This window comes from Halyomorpha halys, unplaced genomic scaffold (assembly GCF_000696795.3).
Source record: "Halyomorpha halys isolate HHAL.00 unplaced genomic scaffold, Hhal_1.1 Scaffold94.1, whole genome shotgun sequence".
NCBI lineage: Eukaryota > Metazoa > Arthropoda > Insecta > Hemiptera > Pentatomidae > Halyomorpha > Halyomorpha halys.
This window is the reverse complement of record NW_027114465.1, coordinates 1,364,763-1,390,644: the sequence shown is the minus strand read 5'-3', so window position 1 is coordinate 1,390,644 and position 25,882 is coordinate 1,364,763. Positions and strand designations below refer to the sequence as shown.

Genomic DNA, 25,882 nt, shown 5'->3' with positions numbered 1-25,882 from the left:
TATATATATATATGAATCATTGCAAATTATTACAATTAAAAAGTCAAATTGAAAGAACAAGGAGTTTCTCCCACAATAAGAATTAAAAAAATAATAAATGAAAAGTAACTAAGAGAATTTATAACTTTAGATATATTCAGCAAACTTATATTTTAAACAAAATATAACAGTAGTACAAGCATTTTATTTTTTAAAATAACAATTCATAAGTATTAAAATAATAAAAAAAATTCCTCTTCATGGCATCCAACGCTAAAAGCAAGTATTAGAATTTTTATATAAAGGTCATACATATGATACTAATGATGATCATATTTTTTAACTAAACGGAAAATGTTCTAGTGTATGAGCAAAGAATATTGTCAGTATATGTTTTATGTAAATAAAACACTGACCATTAGACCAGTGGCACCCTCCCTATTTTCAAGGGTGTATATGTACTGGAATGAGTTAGGATTTTGCATCATACCAAGGAGTATTTATTTCATGTTAATAATGGAGAATAGTTTCTTCATCGCGGCTTCATTATTTCAGACCCGCCTTTTACTAGAGGTTTTACCTAAAAGCAAAATTAAATATTTAAAAACTCAGTAATAATTATAAAATTGTAATAAGTTTAATCATGTTGGTGGGCAGTAAGCTTAGAAGCAAGACTCTATTTGGTGCTCCTTTTATTCCAAAATTGGCCATTAACCTATTTTCTCATGTTTGCGAGGTTGGTACTTCCATCAATGATTAACAAGTTTTAAATCTATTACCAGCTTCTTGTAATTGTTATCAATACAAATATTTTTACATAACCTATTATTTTTGTTACTTAACTGTGGGGCCTACCTGGCACGACCATCCCACTCATGTGATGGTCCTTGTAGATAGCACAGTCAAAAAAGAAAACAGGAAATGAAAACATTTTTTAAGCTGTATTCCTTTTTATAACAGTGACTAGTCCAGAATTCAGACCACAACTGAAAAAGTCAGTAGTATGAATTCCAGACTTGAACTTATGAACCAGAATTGAAGGCTCACAACTTAACTTAGTCCAGATAGAACGTCAGCTCAGCACACAGAAATAAATTTTATATTGAGGTGTAGATAGTTGACCGTAGATTAATGCTTGAAGAAGTTTGTCGGGGGGTGCGGTCAGCAAAGAACAGTCAGTTCGAATATTTCCCTCCTCTAAGACACAACCCCTGATGAAGACCTGAAACTCAGGTCGAAACGTCGGCATAAAATAAATAAATATGGTTTTGTTTATTTATGTTGTTCTTTGCTGACCGCACCCCCCGACAAACTTCTTCAAGAAATAAATTTTAACTAACTGCATGCTTCTTTCTACACAACACCCCTCACCAACTTCGAGATTACAACTATAATCAATGATATCACCACCATTGTAAATAAATTTAACATTTTTAAATAATTTTACTATCTAAAGAATACTTAATATCAAACAAATTATATAGATAAATCAATTAACTCTGGTATTCTCATCAGTGTAGACTCAGTGGATTCATGTCTTAATTCAGTTAACAAGAAATAAAATGGAATAGAATTTTGAGTCATAATTCAATAAGCTAGCAGAAATGTTTTAATTAAAAAAATAAAATACCTTTTCAAAATATGGTCACTTTTCTACTCCTTACAACAGTCAAGAAAATAGATTAAGAACATTAAAGAAAAAAAATTAGAATATATATGTTATATAATCTATGTTAAAAAATGACAAATTTAATATGTTAAGAAAGGCTTACCACCTCACTTTGCAGGTACAGTAGCCCAATTGTGACATACTATGGCTAATGGAAATGTATTTCTATCTCAGAACTATACACGATTTTTTCTATAGAACTTTAGCATGGAACAGGATTCACTCAGCCTCTTGATAACATCTGCTTAATAACTTAAATAAAAGAGAGAATAGGTATAAATATTTATTAAAACAGTAATAAATTATTTTAAAAAGTTATATACATTATGATAGTATCTTTCTAGTGACTAAAACTTACAACATTCCAAATAATTGTGGTGCCCTTTTCACTTTGTTTTACATCAAATAGTGACATATTTTTCCAAATACATTTTGGCTAGCTCATATGATTCTGACTGACAGTAAATAAGATGCAAATTAAATGCTGCTTCTCTTGACAAATCGAAGATTGGATTTTGTCTATCAAATAATCCTTTCAATTCCAAGACTTTTTTATAATGGAAAATGGCTTGTGTTAATAAACCTAAATGATGAAAACCTCTTCCTAAGTTATAATGTACTTCTTGAAGTCCTTCAGGACCCCTCAAGTCTCTATATTGAGTTAATAAACCTAATGCTTGAACTACTAAATGATGCTTTTTAGAGGTAAACTTTTGGGCAGCCATCTGAAGGTAGGTTAAACCTAGCAATAAAGCACCAAGAGCAGTAGGATTTTTAACTTGGGCTGAACTGTACTCATGCATTGCGTACTTATAGGTTCCAGAAACTAAGCAGTTATTACCATGCAAGAGCCCAAGAGCAGGATGATCACAGTTTCGAGCTAGTTGTCTCATAATAAATCTATGGTGCCTTGAATCATCTGATTTAGTTATGATCAAGTTGAATAAATGCCAAAGCCTAACATTATTTGGCTCTTTTGCAACAAGTGTTCTAATAATGTTGTATCCATTAAATGAATCTTTGTTATAATATGCAGCTAAAACACTTAAAAGATTAATTTCATATTTATAAACGTGAAAAATTGTGGACAACTGGGCAGTGAATGTTAACCTCTGGAAAGCATTGTACCTCTTGGTTTCAATGCATAAGTTACAAACATATTTGAACAACTCCCATTCTTCCTCAACAGTAGGTCCATGGTTTTCTTTTCTAAAGGATGGATTATCAATATCATCTTCTGGTTCTTTCCGAGTTTTCCTAACTTGTTTAACAGCATTTCTTTTTTTATCATAACGCTGAATTATGGATATGCATGAAAGTTCGTCTCTATTCCTAATATGTGTGGAATGTCTCGAAAAAAATACTTGACTGACCATTATTAATTCATCTGACCTCTGCTTGTCACGTTTTAAAAGTAAACATCTTTCATAAAATAAACCAACATCTAGATAGTCATAATCCTCATTCTGAGTTAATACTACTATTGCTTCATCATTTCTCCCAAGTTGGACAAGCAAGGAAGACAAGGTCATCCTAGCTTCTGTATGTTGAGGAGCCTGTTCTAGTACAGCATAAAATGCTTTCACTGATTCCTCTAAACGGCCTAACACCTTCAGATTTTCAGCATATTTCAGCCATACTGCTGGTAAACTGTATTCAGCACAATGTACAAGCACAGATAGTAATTTGTCAGCTTTTTCATAATAATGTTGCTCAACAAAAGCATCGATGACATCCAAATATAAATCACCAACTTCAGCTGGATTTAAATCTGCTATTCGATTTAAAAATTGTTCAGCATATGATATTGAGCGTAAATGAATCAAAACAATTATCAACTTAGCCAATATATCAATAGGAGAGTCTGGAGGAATAGTACAATCTGAAACCTCACCAACACTATCCATTACGACATTCAAGCTACAAAACTTTATCATTAGATCGAGACATCGTTGAAATTGTTTAAGCTGTATCAACAGTTCTAATTGTAAATTAATAAATTCTAAGTTTATTAAATTGGGGCATTTCTCTATGGCCACATCTAATGCATTACTAGCCTTTACAAAATCACTTTCTTTGTGACACAATTCAGCAATAAATTTAGAAGTAACAAGAATTAGTTCTCCTTGTTCAGGTTTCAATGCAGAAAGGAGACGCAGGTAACCTCGAACAGCTGTTTTTTTATCACCTAATTTTTCCAGTAATGTTGCTCTTTTCTTGTGTAAATCCATATTAAAAATATCTAAGTTAATAGCTTTAGAATAACAAGTTACAGCTTGTCTAATGTGACCCAACTTCTCCGATAATTCAGCAAGATGGATCCATTCAAAAGGATCTGATGATGAGAGATGGGCTGCCACTAATGACATTTGTAGGAACTTTTCCTGATCTCCCATTTCATCATAAATCCCAGCCAATGTAAGAAATGGTTCTGGAGCAGTAGGAACTTGCCTTATTATTTCTAGACAAATTTTAACAGCAGTTTCTTTATCACCCCTTGCAAACCTCAAATTTGCTTCTCCCATAAGTCCTTTTAAAGCTGGAGGTAATTTCTGAGGTTTTTTGGATCTACTAGGTAACCCAGATTTTTCCACTTTAAGAGAATTATCAGTAATTGCTTCCTGAGCTTCAGTTGATCCAACATCAACTTCATCTACATTTTCTTCAATGCCTACATTTTCAATGTACTCAGCAAAGTTCATTTCACCATCTAAAAACTTGTTGACCAAAATCTGTTCATTTTGTGTACTTGAAAAATAATATGAATTAGCTCCATCATTTTCTGAAGACTTGACAGCATGTGTGTTTTCACTACTCGTTGAAGGTTTTGATATGTCCAGGATATTTTGGAATTCATCTATATTTTTGTCTTTGTCCATTGTATAAAAAACTAATTTACTAACTCAAAAGATCACTGAAACACTAACAGTTGTCTTTTCATGTACTCACTTCAGTTAAAAGTTTGAGCGGTGAAAAACAGTGGAAGGTTATAATAACAAATGATAGGTTTTATTAGTTCAGAAATTATAACACAAATTTAAAATGGAAAATCATGTTTTTAAAAAGTCTAAATTATCTATTATGGTTTCATATTGAAATATTTTAGCGAATTTGTATAGTAAAGTTTCATATTTAATTGTGATTGTAGAAATAGTTAACGATTCAATTTAGTAGGCAGCAGGTATATACTCAAATCTGGAAGGTTACTTTGTTATTTGTTAGGGGTCTGGTGTCAAATTTTTATGAAATATCATTACACTGTGTTTTCAAGACTACATCTTTTATGCTTCAGTGGTTGTTCTTTGTTTAAGAATTATACATCAGTGATTTAATAAATTTGATACACCATGGTGTCAAGGGTTGCTGTTGAATCTTTAAAGTAATATTACTTCACACTACTAGTTCCATTCAATGCTAAATCATATTAGTATATTATTAATATTGTCTATTTTACAATGAGTTGTCTCATATTATCATTTATAACCTTTTTAACTAATCTACACAATAGTATTGTTAATTTTGTTTCTTGAACTATATATTTTTGTTATATTAATGTTGATTCTTTTTTACACATAATTCTAGAAAAGCTGAAGATTTAAAAGAGATAACATCAAATCTACAAAAAATGGATTACAATTGCAATATTTGGCCTGCCCAACAACAACTTCAGGTTTAATGTTTACAAAGATACAATTATTAAAGAAAATGTATTTCATTGCTATTATATATACTTTGATTTTTTAAAAATTGTTTTACAGAAAATATATCATGATGTTTTGATTCTTGACCTTGAATACGCTTTAGATAAAAAAGTTGAACAAGATTTATGGAATCATTGCTTTAAGAATTATATAGCTTCTCTACAAAATTCAGCAAAGGACAAAAAGGTATTTACATTTAAACAGAATGCTTTTAAATCTTGGAATGAAGCTGTTTTATTATATTTTAAAATTTATTGTGTAGGTAAATGGTATTCATGTACAGAACAGATTATCATGGTTCCTTGACTGTGCGAGTGGATTTTATTTATCTTTGCTACAAGAAATTTGTTCAGTCTTTAATTTGGATTTACCATTTATGAGGTAACTATTACTTGTTTCACAGATGTAATTGATGTATGCTATAAGTTAAAGTGATTTTAAGTTAGTTACTGGCCAAATATTATATTTTGATTCATCTTGTCTTTAACTAAGTGATTAGTAGTCTTTTACTTTGTGTTTACTCACAGTTTGTAATATATTGAGCTTAGCAGACATTTTTTAAGGGATTTTAGACACTATTTTGTTTTCTGCTCTCCCTCCAAATCAAACATATACTGAAATTTAAAAGAAGCCTTATAATATTTTAATGTAAGCTTTTTAGTATATAAAAATTGATTTTTCTCTGATACTGCATTTTTTAGTTGTGTCACTTTTCTTGCTGGGGTGAAATATGTTAAAATTTATTGTTATTAATTATACCACATGTTCTTATTTTTGCTCTCCTTTGACCATCATATGCTTAATGAGATATTCAGTGACCGAAGACAGTATTTGCACACCATGTTGTATTTTTTAAATTATAAATTTAGGCTATAAAAAACCCTATTTCTTCAAAAATAAAAAGTATATTTATAACTTAAAAACTACAGATAAAATTTAAATGAAAAACTTCTTTCATACAAAAAAACATCAAACTTACAAAAAATACAGAAAAAAAGTAGTTGCACGCCTTGCGTTTTATTATTAATTTTTTTAATTTAATATTTTGTATGAAGTCCATTGGCATCTATTACTCCTTGTAAACTTCTCGGCATTGAGTGTATGAGGTGTTAAATTAAATCCGTGATAATTTATTCCCATTCTTGATGTAAAATATCCTTGAGGTGGTTTCTTCCGGTTCTTTGGTTTTTTCGAACATTTTTATTTAAAATATGCCACAAATTTTCAATTATATTAAAGTCTTGAGACTGTGGAGAGATATGAAGTTGTTGGCTAATGTTAAATATTAACAACTCTTTAGTTTTGTTTGCTGTTCATGTTTTGGATCATTATCATACATAAAAATATACTGATCCTGAATTCCTAATTTGGCTGCACTGGCTAGTAGGTTATGGCGCAAAATCTTGACATAACTTCTGCATTTAAAATCCCTTTAGTAGGCACGAGATTTCCTACACCATTATAAGCCACACATCCCCAAACCATTACACTTCCACCTCCATGTTTTACAGTAACTGAGAAGTTTTGTTTTCTGAATTCTTCACTTTTCCTTCGCCATATCTGATAGCAGTATCAGACTCAAACAAATTAAATTTATTCTCATCAGAGAATAATACAATTTCCCAAAAACTGATGGGCTTGTTAATGTGATCCCTAGCAAATAAGAGCCTTTTTTGCGATTAGTTTCACTGATTTAAGGTATCTTTCTCGGGACCCTGCTGTAAATTCCTTCAGAATTTAAAACATTTCTAATAGTTATAGTTCTCACACATACCACAGAAGTCAATTGGACCATATTAGCTAGGACACCTGCATTAACTCTTTGATTTTTTATCGCCTCAATTTCGATTTTTCTTTTCATCCTCTCATTTACTTTCTTTGCACATCCTCTGTGCCAATTATTTGCAGTTGTGCCTCTTTCTTCAAGTCTCTTAATTACGTATCTGACTGTAGAAAAATTAATACTAATAATAATTAATAATTTTCTTTGATTTTGAAATAACCTTATTTGCGAGTAGCAGCACTTAGTTCACTTATTTTTGGCATTAGTATCGGTTAAATTAAAACGAAATTAATAGATTGAAATATTTTATGATACTGATAAAAAAGAACAGGATTATACTCAAGCATACAAACAAGAGCGAAAAAACAAATATAGTGTGCAAATACTTTTTTCCTTGTTTTTAACTAAATTTTTATTATGATCAATATTTTTAATTGAATTTACACTGTTTTTTAACAAGTTTTAGTTGTACTTTTTATTAAGGAACCTCAAACTATTTTATTATTATTTAAATTCATTATATAAAGAATCCAGAAGCTTACTGCAAATTTGGAAAAACAGCAGCAAATGTCTCATAAACAAAGAACACAACATGATAATGTTGTAAAAGCTAGTTTCTTAGTTAGTTAAAAATTGGCAAAGTCATTAAAACCATTTTCCGAAAGAGAATTTATCAAGGAGTATATGTTAGAAGTTTGCAGTTTTTTGTGTCCTGAAAAGAAAACTGAATTAGGAAAAATTAGTTTGGCAAGACGAACTGTGTCTGACGTATAGAAATGATGGCTAGTGATATAAAAACAACATTGACTAGCCGTATGGCTGGTTTTGGATCATTTTCCACAGGATTAGATGAGAGCACCGATTTGTCCAAAACAGCTCAACTGACTATATTTATTCGAGGTGTTGATAAAGAGTTCACTGTTGAGAAATTGCTTGCTTTACTGCTGCTAAAAGGAACCACTACAGGAAAAGACATTTTTAATGAAGTTCAAAAGGTATCCACAAGTTTTGGCTTGCCATGGTCAAAATTAGTTGGTATATGCACAGATAGTGCACCTTCTATTACTTAAAGGTAGCTTACTTAAAATAGCTTACTTAAAGGTTTCATCAGAATTTTGAATGAAAAAGTAACTGAATTAAATGTGCAAAAAGATGATTTGATAGTCCTTCATTGCATTATCCACCAACTTCAAGAGAACTTGTGTTCTAAGTCCATTCGACTCCAGAATGTTATGAATGTGGTAGTAAAAACCATCAATTTTATTCCATCCCAAGTGCTTAACCATCGTCAGTTCAAGGCGTTTTTGGATGGATTATCAGCCGGATATGACGACATAATATATTATTGTGAAGTCAGATGGCTAAGCAAAGGGAAAATGCTGAAATAATTTTACGAGCTTAGAAATGAGAAAGCAGATTTTATGCAAATAAAAGATAAACCAGCATAAACAGCCATTTAAAAGCGTTTCAGAACAAAATCCGTTTGTGGGAGGCACAGATTCTGTCTGTTAACAGTTACTATTTCACCACGCTCTCTGTGTATGAAAATATTGCTTATGCTCAATATGCTGAAAAACTGAAGTTACTGTCGAAGCAATTTTCGAACAGATTTAGCGATTTCAAAAATATGGAAGACTGTTTCAATTTATTTGTTACTCCAACAAAAAGTAATGTACAAAATGCTCCAATACACTTGCAAATGGAGTTGATCGAGATTCAAGAAAACTCACTCCCAAAATCTAAATTTGAAGATGTGGAGTTGTGCAATTTCTACAAAAAATACCTCGAAGAATGTTATGAATTAGTTACCATTTTCTGCAGCTTAGAAAATTCACAAGAAGATTGATTTGTGCGTTTGACAGTACTTATAAATACAAACAATTCTTTTCAATGATGATAAATCAAACTATTGTGCAAGGTTGACTGACGATAATTTGGGAAATTCTTTACGTCTTTGTATCAGTGGAATTAATCCAAATATCGATGGATTAGTTCCCCAAATTCAAGCTCAAGTTGATTTCAATATCCCTATTTAACTTTTTTGTAATAATTCCAAATTTCACTATTTAATTATAACGTTGTACCTAGTTTTTTCATTTTATTTTGTTATTTTAATAAATTGTATTATTATAACAATATTTTATTACTTCATGTCTGATATCTATCGTTAAAAATTATGAACTCTACTTTTAATGCGGCCCATGAATATATTTGCTCATTAAAGTTTGGCCCACAACATGTCAAAGGTTACCCGTATCTGTTATAAACCATCAAATAAAGCAGTAAAATGTAGTTAGCATTAAAATTTCATTGTATTTTTTTTCAAACCATTCTCCATTTTAGACCCCTACCGTAACTTTTCGGTATTCAGTGTACACATTTCCATAAGAAAACCACTTTATTTCTTATAAAGTAAAAACACAAGTTACTCACTTGAAAACACACTGTAACCTCCTACCAAAGAGGTACATAACATCTCTCCCTCCAGAGAGTATTTAATTTAAAATGAAATAATAATTAAATACAAGATTAGTTAAAATGAAACAAATTTGTTTGTCTATTTTCACCCCCTTCAAGCAAGAACTTCCTCCTTGGTCTACTCATGATGGTTCCCTCGGTAGGTGACACAATCCTCGGTGGCATGCCAGGCTCATCTGTGCCAGGTACATCTGGCTCAGGCTCATCTGGCTGAGGGACATCTGGCATCGCCTCTTGCTCCAATATCTCTGGATGTAGGCCAAAGCTTGGACCTCCTTGGCAACTACGTGATAGGGGCCTTGAAAAATTGGTCAATGTGCCTTCTATGGTACAGGCCAAGTGCAAGCTCCTTTACAATGTATGACAAAGGGTTTTTTGTATGACCTCAGCCAAAATCCATTTAGGCCCTGAAACGCGGTGGCTTTTCATTCTGACAGTGCTCTCTACCTGAAGCTCTCTAGAGTTGTCAGGTGTTGTCGGATTCAAGGTCTCTCTTTTTTTGTCAAATGGGGAGACCATGTCCAAAGCTGTACGAAGCCTTCTGTCGAACATCATCTCACCAGAAGTCATCTTCGTTGCAGTTCATGGCGTCATATGCAATTTCAGCAGGAGTCTTGCAAGTTTGACTTCTCAGTTTCTTAAGGCTAAACTTCATGGATTGGACCATTCGTTCTGCTTGACCATTAAAGCTCGGATGAAATGGTGCAGTAAATATGCTCTTTATGCCATTTTTTTGTAAAAAGTCTTGCTTCTCTTTTGATTTAAAAGAAGTCCCATTGTCTGACACAGTATATTGAGGTAGTCCAAAAGTAGCGAAGAGTTTCCTTAACTCCAAGATTATATGTCTTGAATCAGTCGATGAAACTCATTGCACTTCAGCCCATTTTGTAGAGTCTATGAGTATTAAAAAATACTGTTTTGAAAGTCCATGTGAAGTCTTGTCCAAGATTATTCTGGTACTTCCCAATTAAGACTAGGAGCTCTCGGTGGGTTGTTTCTAATTTCTTGACATGAGTCACATTAGTTGATGAAGACTTCAATTTGGTTGTCAGTGCTGGGCCACCAAACACAAGATCTGGCCAAAGCTTTAGTAGCCACGATTACCGGCTGGTTCCCATGAAGAAATTTTAACATATCATGTTTTTGGCTTAAGGGTATGATAACTCGATTACCCCAATTGATATTTCTTTTTTTTTTCAACCAAAAATTTTGAAATTGGTTTGGTATCTTTGAGGGCCAGCTATTATTAATTCAGGCTAAAACTTGTTTTAAAATGGGATCTTTGACTGTGGCATCTGCTATTTCAGCTGCATTAATGGGACATCTTCCTTTCAGCATCATTACAGAAAGAGGTTCTTCTATAATTTAATTTTTAAGTGATTGCCTTAAAAGAAAATCAACATCGTGATGCTGTGCAGCCGGTCGATATCGCAATTCATAATCATAAATGCTTCATGAAGACGACATCAAGCATCCTCTTATGTGGATTAAAAAGAAATTTACGACCCAATAGGTATTGATGATAAGTTTTAACGGCATGGACGAGTGCCAAAGCCTCTCGATCTAGCTGAGAATAATTTCTCTGAGTCTTGGTTAACGTATGTGAGCAGTAAGCTTCAGGGTGCTCTTACCCTTGCTCATCTAGGTGAGCCAGAATTCCTCCAATTAAATAAGGAGAAGCATCCGGCTAACGATAATTGGTTTTCTGTCATCAAAATGTGTTGATATTGGAGCTTCTATTAATTTTTGCTTTAAAAGTTCGAAAGCTCACTGGTGTGTTTCAGACCACATCCATGACATATTTTTGTCCAAGAGTCTATGTAAGAGTTTAGCAATTTCAGAGTGCTCAGGAATAAATTTGGCATAGAAGTTTATTCCACCCAAAAATACTTCAAATTCTTTCTTGCTTCTTGGTGGAGGTATGCCAGATATTGCTTCTATCTTCTTCAGAGGTTTTACTCCCATTTTGTCTATTCTATAACCCAAGAATTCCATTGAAATGACACCAAAAATAGATTTATCGTAATTTATTCTAAGATTAGTGCTTTCCAAACGTTGGAGTACTTCTATAAGTGTGATATCATGACACTTATGGTTGGGGGTGCGGTCAAAGAGAAACATGAATAAGTTGGATTAACCTATTTTATTGAGCCAACGTTTCAGCTAGAGTTTCTAGCCTTCTTCAGGCTAAAAACAGAACAAGATAACAACCACAGTAAGTATAGAAAATAAAAAAGAAAGTATAAACAGAATAACATAAAATGAATAATTTTACAAAATAGAATTTATAAAATGAAGTGATGAGAAAAGCGGGAAATAAAATGTATACAAAGGTAAAGGTAAAATGTATACAGGTTCGTTTTTATTCTTTTTTTTGTTTTCTTTCCCCTTTCTTTATTTTACTCTTACCTCTTCTTTTCTCCACTTTTATCCATTTTCCTTACCCACGTTATAAGTTTTGTTCACTATATTATTATTGGAGTTTTCAGAAATTTTTTTTTTTTTTTCTATTCATTTCTTGGTATACTTTACTTATATTTTGCCTCTTATTATTATTGTTACATATATTTTCTTCCTCTCAATTTTCATTTTCTTTCCATATTCCAATTTTTAAATTATTAATAACTAATATGTTTATACTTCTTTGCATTATATAACTTCATTTTTATTTCATTTCCTTAATTATGTTATTTTACCCACTTTTTCAATTACCTATGTATACATTTTATTTCCCGCTTCTCTCATCACTTCATTTTATTAATTCTATTTTGTAAAATTATTCATTTTATGTTATTCTGTTTGTACTTTCTTTTTTATTTTCTATACTTACTGTGGTTGTTATCTTGTTCTGTTTTTAGTCCTGAAGAAGGCTAAAAACTCTAGCCGAAGCGTTGGCACAATAAAATAGGTTAATCCAACTTATTTTTGTTTCTCTTTGACCGCACCCCCAACCATTTTCTCCTCGTTCGTCATCCACGGTCAACTATCTCTCATAATCAATTAGTAAAAGATAACACTAAATTTTGAGGATAATCAGTCGTTGCTATAAAAAGAGATTAATAGCTTCTTTTTTTTTAAGTTTACTTTTTAGTGCAAACATGTGGGTAATCAGTATACTAGGCACTGCGTAACTACTAAATGTTCTTAATTTTATCATGAGGGCTTCATTTTATGTATGCTTATCCGTCCTTGTCTATTTTGAATAATCAAGTTCTTTTGTTTATGGTAGCATGTGGTCTTTATTAATCTAATGTTTGCAAATAGTAATTTATTAAAATCTGTTATTTTTGGGTTTATTTTTTTGCTAATTGTCGCTGTTTATTATTCGCATCTATTTGAGGATTTTATTCTCATTAAGGTGGAATTCATTATGTAATTGTTTGCTAAATGTGTGCTGCAACTGACCTTGTATTGAAGTTTTAAAAAATTCATAATTAATTTATGTTGTAAGAATTAATTTTTATGAATATTAACTCTTAAGACATAACTTCACTGATAAAGTTACAAAAAAAAATTTGATTATTTAAAAATTATTGTAATTTTTTTAACAACAATTACTAAATCTATTCTTATGTTTTCAGACATGATACTCTATTTGGATTTAAACGCTATGTAAATGAAAATGTAGTGATCAACCGACCAGAAAGAAGCTCTTGTTACTACATTTGCCAACATTGCTTAGTTCATTTGGGAGATGTTGCCAGGTATCGAAATCAAATGATACAAGCAGAATCATTTTACAGGTAATAAATCCAGTTTGATATTGTTACCATAAACCTTTTTAAGTTACTATATTTGAAAGTTTTTAAATTTGATTCATTCTATTTTGGATTAAATCATTTTATTTGTATTTATGGGAAACTGATAATTCTTTAGTTTGCTGATATAGTACAATAGTTTATTGAATAGTATGTTAATTTATTGAATTTTAGGCATGCCGTTGAACTTGGATCAAGCAGTGGTCATCCATATAACCAGCTTGCATTATTGGAAGCTAGTCGTGATCGATTAAGCACTGTATTCTTTTATACTAGAAGTATTGCAGTGGCACATAAATTTCCTGCTGCTATCACAAACCTTGCCAATACTTTAATGAAGTCTTCAAAATTTGAGTAAGTTCTATTTGGAATTTTGAAGTACAATATTTATTTTTATCTATTTTTTTTTTTACATTTTGCATCTTGTATGCTTTTTATTATAATATTATTAACTTTTTATCAAGAAATGTAATAGAAACATTTGTTATTAACATTTCATTAGGTTAGAACTTCTTTTTTCCACCTAGCTTTAATAAAACTATTTGTTTTTCCTGAATGATTAAAATTAAAATCTGTACCACTTCAACCCATGAAGGGTCAGGGGTTCAGTACTTTGTAAGGAAGTACTGTTACTAGATCAACGGTTGTGCAAGGAGGTGATTTGGTCGGAATCATGCTCAACTGCCAGATTTCTAACCAATTAAGGGTACCCAATTTAAGAGGCTGGGTGGACCCCAGGAGGACTCTAGGACCCATAGCAGTTGACTCACAGCTACAGTGTAACAGAAGACAATTTTCTGCCCAGCCGGATTTGAACTCAGGTCCTTGGAGTTAGTAGCCATGCTTCTAAATTATTATGAAAGGTTTATAATTGTTTAGATTTCTTTATTTATATTAGTTATTTATTTTATTTTGTAATTTCCTATATTTTGGTTTATTTGGGAAACACGAAATATCAAACAAAATAATTACAGCTCTATTATTACTGTTCTTGAATGCGTTGGTGTCATTTTAATTATAAAATTTAGTTAGATATTTTTCTTATACTCGAAATAACAATAAAATGTATTAAAATTTGCATGTTATAAATTCCTAAGTTGTAATCATCCATAAACTATAAAAGTATCCATTGATTTATTGAGTTAGTTTATTATTGAATGTGTGTTAAAATTTTGCTACTTGGAAATATTCGAAAAAACTCTTGAAAATTCTGTAATTTTAGAGGGGGGAGAGGAAAAAGTTGGGAAATCGTGGTAGGCACCTTATGAATTTGTATAATTTTATGCACAGTTAGCTATTGATAGGCGAAAGTGTGAATAGATGTGGAAGGAGCCCTCAACTAACAGATTTTATTACAAATATAATAGCAGTTACTGTGATCAGAAATAACTTACCGAAATGAATCTGTGGGATCTTGTTATTTCAATGTCTTAAATAAATTATTGGGAAATATTCAGGGAGGAAAAAAAAAATTATAGTATATCCTACCCAAAAATCTTCAATGATTTGGCTATCTAATGTGGGTGAAAGAGAAAATTTAGTTAGTATAAGTTAGTCTATGCATTCTGTACTATTATAAAAAAATAAGACATCTTAGAAAACTTTTGGTCTAAGACGGAGAGGTGGGAGAATGGCTGAAGGTAGAGTAGAATATGCTGTTATAAAATTTTGGAGAGGGTCATGCAATAATTCTCCAATATTAAATGTCATAGAAATAATGAAAAGACCTTTTTCTTTTTTATTTATTTCATATCAAGCAATTGCAAATAAATTTTTGGAAATATGCTGCTTTTTACTTTCACTTATCATTATATAAAATACATAGTAAGATGAAGTGTTAAGATCCTGAAAAATTTCTAATCTAAATTTTTAATGAAAATACATGTTTTAAGGTACACTTAGTTAAAAAAAAACCAAGTATTGCAAAATGGTCTGTATGTGAACATTCCAGCTCAGAAACAAAACGATATAGGCAACTAAAACTTTATATTTAAGATAAGTATATGGCTGGGATGTTACAGCAATTTTTTCATTAAAATCAATTTATCGGAATCGCCACTTAATGTCATAGCCTTTACACATTTTTACCATTTACTCTAACAATCTCGATCAAACTTGCCATATCTTATGTGGTATTTAATCTCAGCTAAGTCTTCTTTTGGTTGAAATAGTCTAAGAAGGCTTAAATACTGAATTTTTAAAAAATAACTCCCCAAAGTTCCTTTCAATTGGAACTAATCAAATGTCTTTCATTGTTATAAAATATAAAAATATGTATGAATGAGGAGAAGATGGTTGGGGGTGCGGTCAATGAAAAACACAAATAAGTATGATTAACTTATTTTAATGTACCAACAGCGAACAGCCCTGAAGAAGGCTAGAAACTCTAGCCGAAACGTCGGCACATTAAAGTAAGTTAATCATACTTATTTGTGTTTTTTATTGACCGCACCCCCAACCATCTTCTCCTCATTTATCATCCACGGTCAACTATCTCTCATAATTAATTATAAAAATATGTAATTATAAAAAATGCATAAATATGAACTTAAGAAGAATTTAATAATTAACTAAAAGAGAAAATAGATGTATTAGAGTTTTCATGGTTGTTATTACAATAGTAATAACTTTTGACTATTGTCATAACAACCATGGAAACGTGAAAACATAGTAGTTTTTTTTTAATTAACCTATAAATGGAAATGTATTACAGAGAAGAACTGCCATCATAAATAATAAAATAGTTGCCGTTTTGAAATGAGTGAGGATTACTTTTAACTCAAAGTAGGATGGTAAATGAATATTGTATAATACATACACAGCACCAGATTTTTGGAGAGCTGTTTACAATGAGTTGAGGGTTAATATGGATTCTCAGATGAATAACAAACCAAATTATAAATTTTTCTGAAATTAAATTAAATACTCATTGTTTCTATTCTTTATGTAGTCTTTTATTTTATAAAATTTAATTTTCATCTGAATAACTTTTTCAAGGGTCCCTGGTGATGGTGGGAAAATGTCTGTTGCTGAATACGAAGCAGCCTTTCTTCATCTTCACTCACTCTTGTATTTATCACAGGATGCAACTTCAGCTTCAAGAATTCTCTATTGCCTTAATCAGTCACTCACTCCTCTCATTGCTACTCAAGAATTCTCTCCATGGAAATTAATCCAGGTGAGATTAGATTATTTTGGTTGAGGCTTTTACTTTTATATATGATATCTATAAGGCCATCCATTGTCATTTTCCATATTCTTGAGTAAAAAATATAATTATATGGAAGAACTTTGCTGTAACAGAAGCTTTGTAATAACAAAATTACAGAATTGATAACTTGTTAACTAAGTTAATGAAGCCAAAGGTTCATGTTGCTATATAAGGCCTATATACCTTCTTTCATATTTTATTGTATTTCTTTCTCATCAGTATCAATGAAAACGAATGGTTTGATAAATTAAAACCATGAATAATTTGTTACTGAATTTTATAAATCTAATACTAATTATTTTATGTTTAGATGGCTGTGATAACCATATTTATGTATACCCAGATGGATGGAAATAAAGAGGTTTCAAAGGTTCTTGCAGATCACCTTGTTGGTTTCTTGAATGCGCTACTTGTCCCATTGTACACAATGTCCCCTGACTCAGTTCTAGATTACTTTGCTCTTCCTCCTGGTAAGTACATTTCATTCATTTCTTAGTTAGATGACATATAATGGCAATTACTGAATCAGCTTATTCTTCCTTTCAATTAATTATTTTTTTAAATTTAAAATATAATTCATTTATATTTTTAAATTAAGTATGCTGATTTGAAATATGTTACGAAGTGTCTATGTTAATTGTTTTATATATATATATATATATATATATATATCAAAGCTTTTGTATTATTCTCTCAACTGTTAATATGTAGTCATTGTAGTTTGCAAACTTCATGCTAATGCTCATGACTGGATTATCAAACTGAACATTTAAGAAAAACTAATTAATTTCTAGTGAATTGATCAATTGAAGTCTGGATTCTCCTCTTAGGTTGGCTACACTACATGCAACACTTTTTCTGCAGTTTATTCTAAACTGTTTCACATATTGGTTTATATCACCTAATTTTTTTGTATAATTTCTTCATTGGTGAATTTTTTTCTTATCTCTAATTGACATTTTAAGTGCTCAGCTAATATATTGCTTTTGAATTTCAGTAAAAGTTGTCTTGTGTTGGCTTAAGGCAGAACCCAGTGCAGTTTTGGCTTTGAATAGGCAACATCTTTGGAGAGGTCTGACAAAGTTGTTGAACTTGCTCCGATCATCTCATGCTACAACACCTGTTAATTGTTAGTAATTTTTCTTTAGTATATATTAGTAATATTTATAGTTTTATATTATAAAGGTTATCATAAAGAATATATATTTATATAAATGATACTTCATTGAGCTATAAGGCCCTTAATTATTAATTAACTAATTAAAACGTAAGCCCAATCATTAGTTTAAATAAAATATTAAGGTAGATATGGCATAAGGGGAAAATAAAAACTTTGAGAAATAATAAATAAGGATAGATATTAAAAGCTTACTACTTTTAATGGTAACTCTTTAGTAAACTTTGTTGATAAAACTTTTGTGTTGATTGCTAGGAGGTTCTTGAATACCTGTTGTATTCACAAAAATGTTAAATAACATTCTTGAAATCAATTCAGCATAAATATGTATAATTTGATCAAATAATGCCCAAGCATTGATAAAAACTAAAAATATATTAATATAATTAATTATAATATTCTATTTATTTCCATTAAATTTTTTAGTTATTAATGCTGCCTTACCAGAAGACAATGATTTGCAAGGATTTCTTCCTCTGGAACCAGAATTTTCTTCTCTCAAGTAAGTCTCACCAAGTTATATGGATATGTAAATGAATAATAATATTTTATTGTATATTATATAATATTGAATTAATTATAAATTAAAATGTAAATAGGTGGTAATTTGATCTGCAATCATGGACACTCAATGATACAGTATCAGGATCTCCTAATCTAAAATATGCATTGGTGTTGGGATGTAGTTCGATTAAATCCAAAAAATTCCTGCCCATTTAAATTTTAAAAACATGATTCACTTCATCTTAATAAAAAAAGGGTTTTAAATATTGTTTTTATGTTTTTGTTATTTATCATTAATTTGTTCATTTCTTTTCTTCTTTTTTTTTTTCAATCGTAGTTTCATTTTTTATTAAATAAATATGTAATTTTTTTGGATTAAATTATCTTAACTTTACAACAATGCTAGTGAACCAATTCTCTGGCAACCAGGAATCAGATTTAGGAGATAGTAGTGAAATATGTGGAAGTAATCTGTAGCATTAAAGTTAAACTATATGCTTGTGTTGTTCTAAATTATGGCTACCTTAAATTTTTATAAAAGAATCGTATTTTGCTCATCCCATCCCTGTCTCACATAAACCTTTAACTTGTTGATGTGTTATTTTATAATATGTATATGTAATTTTTAAAATCTAGATTTATAATTTCATTTTATAAAATTTAGTTTTAGTGGTGAACCATTACAAGATGATGTATCTAAAAAGTTAAGAGCATTCCGTCTCATTAAGTATGGAGAATGGCTCTCAATGAAACCGGATTTGAAACCAATATTTATCAGGTAATGCACTTGATATATTTTATGTTTTATGGTGAATAGATTCAATCAGGAAACAAGTTCTAAATTTCACCTTATATATAATTTTTCTGGAGTGGGATAGCTCAGTGAGTGAGGAGTGCTATTAACTCCCATGACCTAGGTTTGAATCTGGCTGTGGTAGATACTGTAGCCATGAGTCAATTCTGGGTCACACACAGGCTCTAAATTGGGTACCCTCAAATGGGGATAAATCTGGAAGTTGTCAAATCACCTCCTTGTAGAAATGTTGTTCAAGAATCAGTCAGTACTTCTTTACAATACTGAATCCATGACCCTTTATGGGTTGTAGGATTATGTTTTCTAGTGTCAGAAATTTATTCAGATAGTTATTCTATTGTACATCTTCACATGTGATTAACCAATAGCAGGCTACTAAGATGTTTGAGCTGACAGAACAGGATTACATTATTCAATTCATATTCTTGAGGTTATTTCAAAATATGAAATTTTACTGGAGACACAAAAAACTTGAAACATAAAAAAATAACTGAATATTAACTAAGTTTATATTACTTAAACTTAACATTACTATACTAAAATATAGACCCTAAGGTTCCCCTTCATGGTTCAGTCATTCAGACATGGGTTCTCCTTCCCATCCAGGTGCCATAAGGCCTATAATTGGATGCATCAAATTATTATTAGTCCAAGCAATTCAGTTTGTGAAGTATCTAACAAATTTTATATTTTGCCTTTGTGTCTTTTTTCTACCGGGGAGAGAAGTAGTATATTGAATACTACTGTTTGTGTTTAAATGATCAAATTACTAGTATGCCTATTGTTAATATTTTTTAGCAGCATTCTGATATGTAGATTATCAAGCACAAATTACTTTTTAACTTGCTTAGAATTATTAGAAAGCATGAAAATAAAAGTTTATTTATTGTTTTTAGTTTTACATGAGGTATTTCTCTGGAGAGGCACTCCAAAACCAGCCTAGTCCATTTTTATATTTTTAATTTTTTAACAGTTTATGTACTGGATTATGCCAAAGTAAAAAGATTTTTCTCCCGAAAGAGTTAAGTCACATGTTACTTAACTGTTTTTGTAATAAATTATTTTATCTCATGATAATCCATCACCAAAACTATTAATTAAAATACAAATTTTGAAAATGGACTTGGTTGGTTTTTTAATGCAACTCCTTCAATATTAGAAACTTTATTCATAAAAAGTTTTTGAGGTTAATAAACTTCCAATTGAATATAATTTATATTAAATTATCAAATAAAGAGAAAATCCAGAATAGAAACATTATTTATTCTGAACTTTTTACTTTTCATTTTATTATATGTTTTTAGATTAAATAAACAAAGTTTTAAGATCTATATTACTGTAATTTTTTTATTTCATATTTTCTATTGTATTATTTAGTGAAAAACAATTATACATTAAGTAATTTATTTCAGTGAAAATGGTCAGTTTGAAGTTTCTCGATTTCAAACCACTGCAACAACACCTCCTGATAACCAAAAACTATCTCCTCTTGGTTCAGGTACTAGATTTATTTTTTTTTTTAATGTGATTTATTATTACTGAGGTTAGTTGGGACTTTTTGTAGTGTAACATTATGTTGATTAAAAAACAATTTTAATTTGTTTTATAAAAAGCATTCCTTACAAAAATAGTAAAGCTAAAAAAAAAAAAAACTAAGGCGGCCCGAACATAACTAAGGCCCAGCTCAGTGGTTAAGACACAGTCTTACCAATTTGATGTCTATTGGTGGTGTCGGTTCAAATCCGGCCTGGGGCGTTGACGTTTTTTTAAAAAATACATAATGCAGCTAATTACTTCAAATAATTTTTTTAAAAAATTGAATAGACATAGTACAGGTCTCAGCTTATTTGTTTTCTTATTAAATGCTTGTTTATATTTCTTTTAGGAAATGTGCAGGAAAACTGGAAATCAAGAAGTCGTCAAAATGTTGCTTTACAATCATTTTTGAAAAAATCAAAATCTCAGGTAATAAATACATATTAAGTTATCTAAAAGTGTTTCATACTTTTACCAAAGGAGTCCATCAGAAGAATGATTTTAGTCCACTTTTCATGAAAATTTAAATTGTAATCTTATAGGTATCTTGTGTAGAATAAGAAGTACTATTGAATGGTGATATCATTTACAGTTAGTGTTATATTATATTTGTATGTTTATTTTATCAAACATATTGACGAGTTAATTTTTGTAGGAGATAACAATTTATGTCCAACAATTTTTAAGAGTTTAAAAGGAATTTTGAAATTCCATTTTGTAATTGAAATTTAAATGTTAAACTTTAAAAAAAAAAAAAAAACCTGGATGAATTCTTCAAAATTCTGCATTTCTGTTTTGTTTTTTTTATTATATTTATATTTATTTATTTTTTATTTTTAAATAGATAAATGAGAAAAGTTTGGAAATCAATTCGGTTCTTGAATGGCAAGACAAAAATCAATTGGCTGCTCCATGGTGGCCTCAGAGGTGAGTGAAAAGCCTTCTTAATATCTTTATGAATTTTTATATCTAATTTTAATCTTTTTATTCATAATAAGCGGGTCTGGGATAAAGAGGGAGTAGCTCAATTTATCTAGTGAAATTGAACAATTCTAGTACAGAATATTTTAATTAGGTACATTTGGGATACACACTTTTAGTGATTAATTTCTTTGTTTTCCTTAAACTGGAGTATAACTTATGACTCGTATAAACACATAATGTTCTGGTCACATGGTTTATGTTCTGCATGTTCATATATATATATATATATATATATATATATATATAAACATGCAATTTCCTCACAGGGTTTACGGATGACCAGGCGGTTTCAGCATGCGACAAGGTTGCTACGGAAAGAGACTAATTTGCAGACGATGTACCATTTCGTCAATAGTTATTCATCTGTCTTAGAGCACCATTTCACGTGAATGCTCAATGTTTTCTTCATTTGTGGCAGTAAACGGTTGTCTGGCTCCTTCATTGTGCGTAACACTTGTGTGACCATTCTTGAATTTTTCAATCCATTCGTAGACACTCTGTTGTGAAACTTTCATAGATATAACTACAAATAAACAAAGCATGCGTCACCAATGCAAAACGACAGTGCTACTAACATCAACAAAAATATAACCAAATTGCAGATAAATATTGACACTCCCATAGATTAAACAGTGTTTAAGCTATACAGACCTATATACTTTCCAGACTTTTTTTTCAGTTAATTTATTATATCTGGAAACTTAAAATCCATTCTAGATCAAATAGATTCTGAATAAGCGATTTATATTTAACCATGCTTAATTTCCTGTTAATAGTAATTTTTTAAATAATGATTTTGCTTTATCTAGTGGAACTCAAAAAGACGAAACTCCAGCATGGGTTAATCAAGATATCTTATTGATGTCCAACCAGCTCTCCAACTATAACATCAAAACGGTATAGTATTGTGAATTATGACATTTTAAAAATTTATTTAGTTTTGTCTAATGACTCAGTAATGAACTAATAAACTAATAATTATTAGTGACGAAATAAAATCTCATCTCTGCAATGAGATTAATTGGAGATATAATTCTAATTTTGAAAATTTACTTTCATTCTTAGAGCTTTAGAGTCATTTGAGACCTGAAATTTTTTTTGATTTTACAAAAATTTATACATGATGTTTGTCAGGTTTGATAAATATATAGGATATGCAAAATATATCTATACATAATTTTAGCCAAGAATTTTGTATTCACATTGTAATGATAATGCATTGATACTCCTCAAAATTTAATGAAAACACCATGATCTTCATTTCTGGCCACCAACTTTTTATGTAGATAGTAAAACCAATATTTGTATTTAAATCATGAATTTTTCTAAATTTCTGAGAAAAAGTCGATAATTTCATTGCTCTAGTTTTTAGATCCAGTAACACTAGGTGCCTGAGAGCCAGAAGGGCCTAAGCGAACCCAAGTAATATTGATATGTTGTTCCAATATCATCTCTACTATAGAAGCAGGCTGTACATGTTTCTAACATATCATTCGCTAAATTATTGGTCAGTGTATGCCAAAAATGATGATGCCTATAAATATTGAAATATTTACTTTAGTTTTTTTTCCCCATTAAATATATTGCTCATAAAATATTTATAGTGTCTTTTGCTTTATACTTGAGGGCTGACTGATATAGATACTGGTTGCCCTTTGGGATGTTGCAGGTCCAACAATTTAAATTCTCACAATAACATTTTGTCGTGTGTCTCTTTGTCTTTGAATGTACAATGTACTTTCAAATTTCTTCGTCTGATTATACTATGATAATAGAGAATTTCAGGTTGATATTCAGGGGATATGAATTGAGGGATTTGTTGCTCATGTCATATAAAGTTATCAAAAACATAAAATATCGAAAAGCGTTCCCATGAACTTTAAACTTAATGAAGGAGTAATTAAAATGTATGTAACTAAAACATAAATTTTGGTTATATGAATTATTAATTTTATCTGAATACTACTAATAATAATAAAAGTTTTAATTGTGTAAATCTCGACATATGCTTCAATCTTAGAGTAACAATGCAATGTCAGGTCATCTAGTCGTTATATAATTTTCTGTCATTGGTGTTCCGTAAAAAAGGTAAATCCAAGAATTTACTACTTTCTAGGAGATCATATATTGTTCTTATTTATGTGTTTTTCTAACCCAGGTCTCTGTTGTAAATGTGTTTCGCAAACTAATTAGTATTAATTATTATTTCAGTGGACACCAAAGGTATCATTATTATTTTTAGTTTCTATATCTTAAATATCAGTTCTTTAATTAAATTCTTTTACATTATAGGAAGGAACTTACACCCTATTCAGTGGCACATCAGAAAACCCTTCCATGATTACCAATAATTTACTTCAGTCAAACTCTACTGTTCCGTTAGCCAACCATCAGGTAACTGCATTTTAGTTTCTGAGCTTATTGTTGATATTAATGTTTTTAGGACTTGTCCACAAGTGGAGTTATGAATGAGTAAAGACTTCTTATTTGAGCAGTGAGTAAACTAAGTGAACTTATATTTATATATATAAATAAGTAACTATAGTTACTTATTTTAGATGGACTACATATTTTTTGTTAGGCAACTATTTAATTAGCACTTCGACTAATACAAATATTTTAAAATATACTACAAGTTGCCAATCTCTTCTAACCATAGTGAGGAGATCAACTTTTCATTCTGTGGGACTGCCACTAATTATAAGTCAGCCCATCTTGACTGGATTTGGACTGGTGCCCCTTCTGACCCAAGGTGATGCCTTACACTCTCAATAATCCTGGCCTCAATACAGATATATTAGGCGGTCACACCAATAAAATTGTTTGATGGGTTCCATAATTACATTCCTTTTGAGAAGTTTCTATGATGAATAAGACTGTCATATCCTCACCTTCAACGCCTTTACACCATAGGATGCATCCAAAATGCTGTTTATATTCTTTCTTTTCTTCTCCTTATAATGACAGGAATAATTACTCTCCCTGGTGGCATTTTTTAAAATTATCGAGCAGAACAACCATTTAATACTGACTACCTATAATTGAATAGGGAAGTGATTGGCTGATGGAAAAGTCTGACCACCAACACTAACTAGTTAATTTTGCCTGGGAATCAGACTGAACTGTAAGCTGATAAAAAAGTCTATTGTCATGCATCAGCCCTAAATAAATATGTTTTAAGTTTTGACATTTTATCATTTATATTCATAAAAGATTAAATAAACATCCCCTAAGCTTTTTGTTTGCACTTTTGATCCATTGTAAAGTGGTTGGACCAGCTCATGCACCTGGGTACGTGTATATATATATATATATATTGAAGATATTCGATATTCTTGGTTTCCATTAATTTAATTAGTGTAACTTAAATAGATAGAATCAGGCAATGAACGGACCAGTTCAAACTGAGACTTTTATTTTTTCATTGAATACACAAGTGGTTTGGTGTTTATGGAATTTTTTTTTTAAAACCTCAGTGCCACTGGTCATCATTATGTGGATGTTTAACATAAAATACTTTTTTTAAAAGTCGGAAGGAAAAGTATGGATATTTACTAAAACTCAAAAAGTTTTTTTACAGATGAGCATAAGATGGTGTATGGTGTTTTCAACAAATAAATTGTTACAAACCACTTTATTTTCTTAATGCGTAAATTAAATTTATTTATCTTTCTGTTGCTGCAGTCACTTTGGTCAGGCCCTGGGCCATCGCCTTTGGAGCGTTTACTGGAACAACAGAAACAGATGAGGAGTGCTTCTGAATATGATACATGATCTAAATTACAGTCATGTTCTACCTTCTTTGAATCAGCCTTTACTCTAAAATTCTTTTTCGTACCTCTTTTTTGAGTTAGTACGATGGGAGAAGATAATTTTTAAATTTAATGAGAATTTTTGGAGCAGCAGATATTGAGATGTGAAGCATTTTCAAGATCATCAGCAACGCTTCTGTGTTGAATTTGACATGGCATGGTTTTGACGGAGCATTGAAGAATGTAGTTTCTACAACAGTTATGTTTATTATTAAACCTAACTATTTTCAGACATGCTATTTAATTATAAAAGAGATGTACATTCCCGCTTTTGTTTTACAACTAACTATAGTTTGATTGCAAGGAAATAATTTTTTTTGCAGGAACAAGTTCTCAACTTGCATGATTACAGTAAATACAAGTTGTGATAAAGCATTTATGTAACATTATAATTAATTATATTTATATTAACATGTGAAATGTAGCAAACAGTATGAAGAATATATTAAATGCACGAGTACATAATAGTTAATAAT

The 25,882-nt window shown here is 30.5% G+C and overlaps 2 protein-coding genes across 4 annotated transcripts; one reads left to right on the top strand and one right to left on the bottom strand.

Moving 5' to 3' along the window:
• Positions 1-90: 90 nt before the first annotated feature.
• Positions 91-4,592, bottom strand: LOC106677310 (general transcription factor 3C polypeptide 3). Of its 3 annotated transcripts, XM_067051674.1 has the most exons (4): positions 2,007-4,592; positions 1,752-1,900; positions 1,610-1,638; positions 91-559 (listed from the first exon to the last, which is right to left on the bottom strand). In XM_067051674.1, exon 1 carries the CDS (start codon positions 4,525-4,527, stop codon positions 2,050-2,052), a length of 2,478 nt encoding a protein of 825 aa, XP_066907775.1. In that variant the 5' UTR covers positions 4,528-4,592; the 3' UTR covers positions 91-559; positions 1,610-1,638; positions 1,752-1,900; positions 2,007-2,049. The 3 variants fall into 3 exon arrangements, with proteins under 3 accessions (XP_066907775.1, XP_014270627.1, XP_014270626.1); XM_014415141.3 differs by lacking the exon at positions 1,610-1,638 and having other exon boundaries at positions 92-559; positions 1,755-1,900; XM_014415140.3 differs by lacking the exon at positions 1,610-1,638 and having other exon boundaries at positions 94-559.
• Positions 4,593-4,892: 300 nt separating this feature from the next.
• Positions 4,893-25,638, top strand: LOC106677312 (nonsense-mediated mRNA decay factor SMG7). Its single transcript, XM_014415144.3, has 17 exons — positions 4,893-5,027; positions 5,231-5,318; positions 5,407-5,535; positions 5,612-5,730; positions 13,192-13,353; positions 13,543-13,722; positions 16,366-16,546; positions 16,890-17,049; positions 17,577-17,708; positions 18,183-18,258; positions 18,925-19,038; positions 20,487-20,572; positions 20,960-21,039; positions 21,455-21,537; positions 22,404-22,491; positions 23,887-23,988; positions 25,279-25,638. The coding sequence occupies exons 1-17, from the start codon at positions 4,996-4,998 to the stop codon at positions 25,366-25,368; spliced, it is 1,902 nt and encodes a 633-aa protein (XP_014270630.1). The 5' UTR covers positions 4,893-4,995; the 3' UTR covers positions 25,369-25,638.
• Positions 25,639-25,882: the final 244 nt, after the last annotated feature.

What these genes read in the sequence shown, in the direction of transcription:
- LOC106677312 (XM_014415144.3), top strand. Translation starts at nt 4,996, where the DNA reads ATGGTGTCAAGGGTTGCTGTTGAATCTTTAAA. An exon ending in GCTCCATGGTGGCCTCAGAG is followed by an intron (nt 21,538 to 22,403) that starts GTGAGTGAAAAG and finishes TGCTTTATCTAG; the next exon opens with TGGAACTCAAAAAGACGAAA. An exon ending in TTCCGTTAGCCAACCATCAG is followed by an intron (nt 23,989 to 25,278) that starts GTAACTGCATTT and finishes CTGTTGCTGCAG; the next exon opens with TCACTTTGGTCAGGCCCTGG.
- LOC106677310 (XM_067051674.1), bottom strand. Translation starts at nt 4,527, where the DNA reads ATGGACAAAGACAAAAATATAGATGAATTCCAAAATATCCTGGACATA.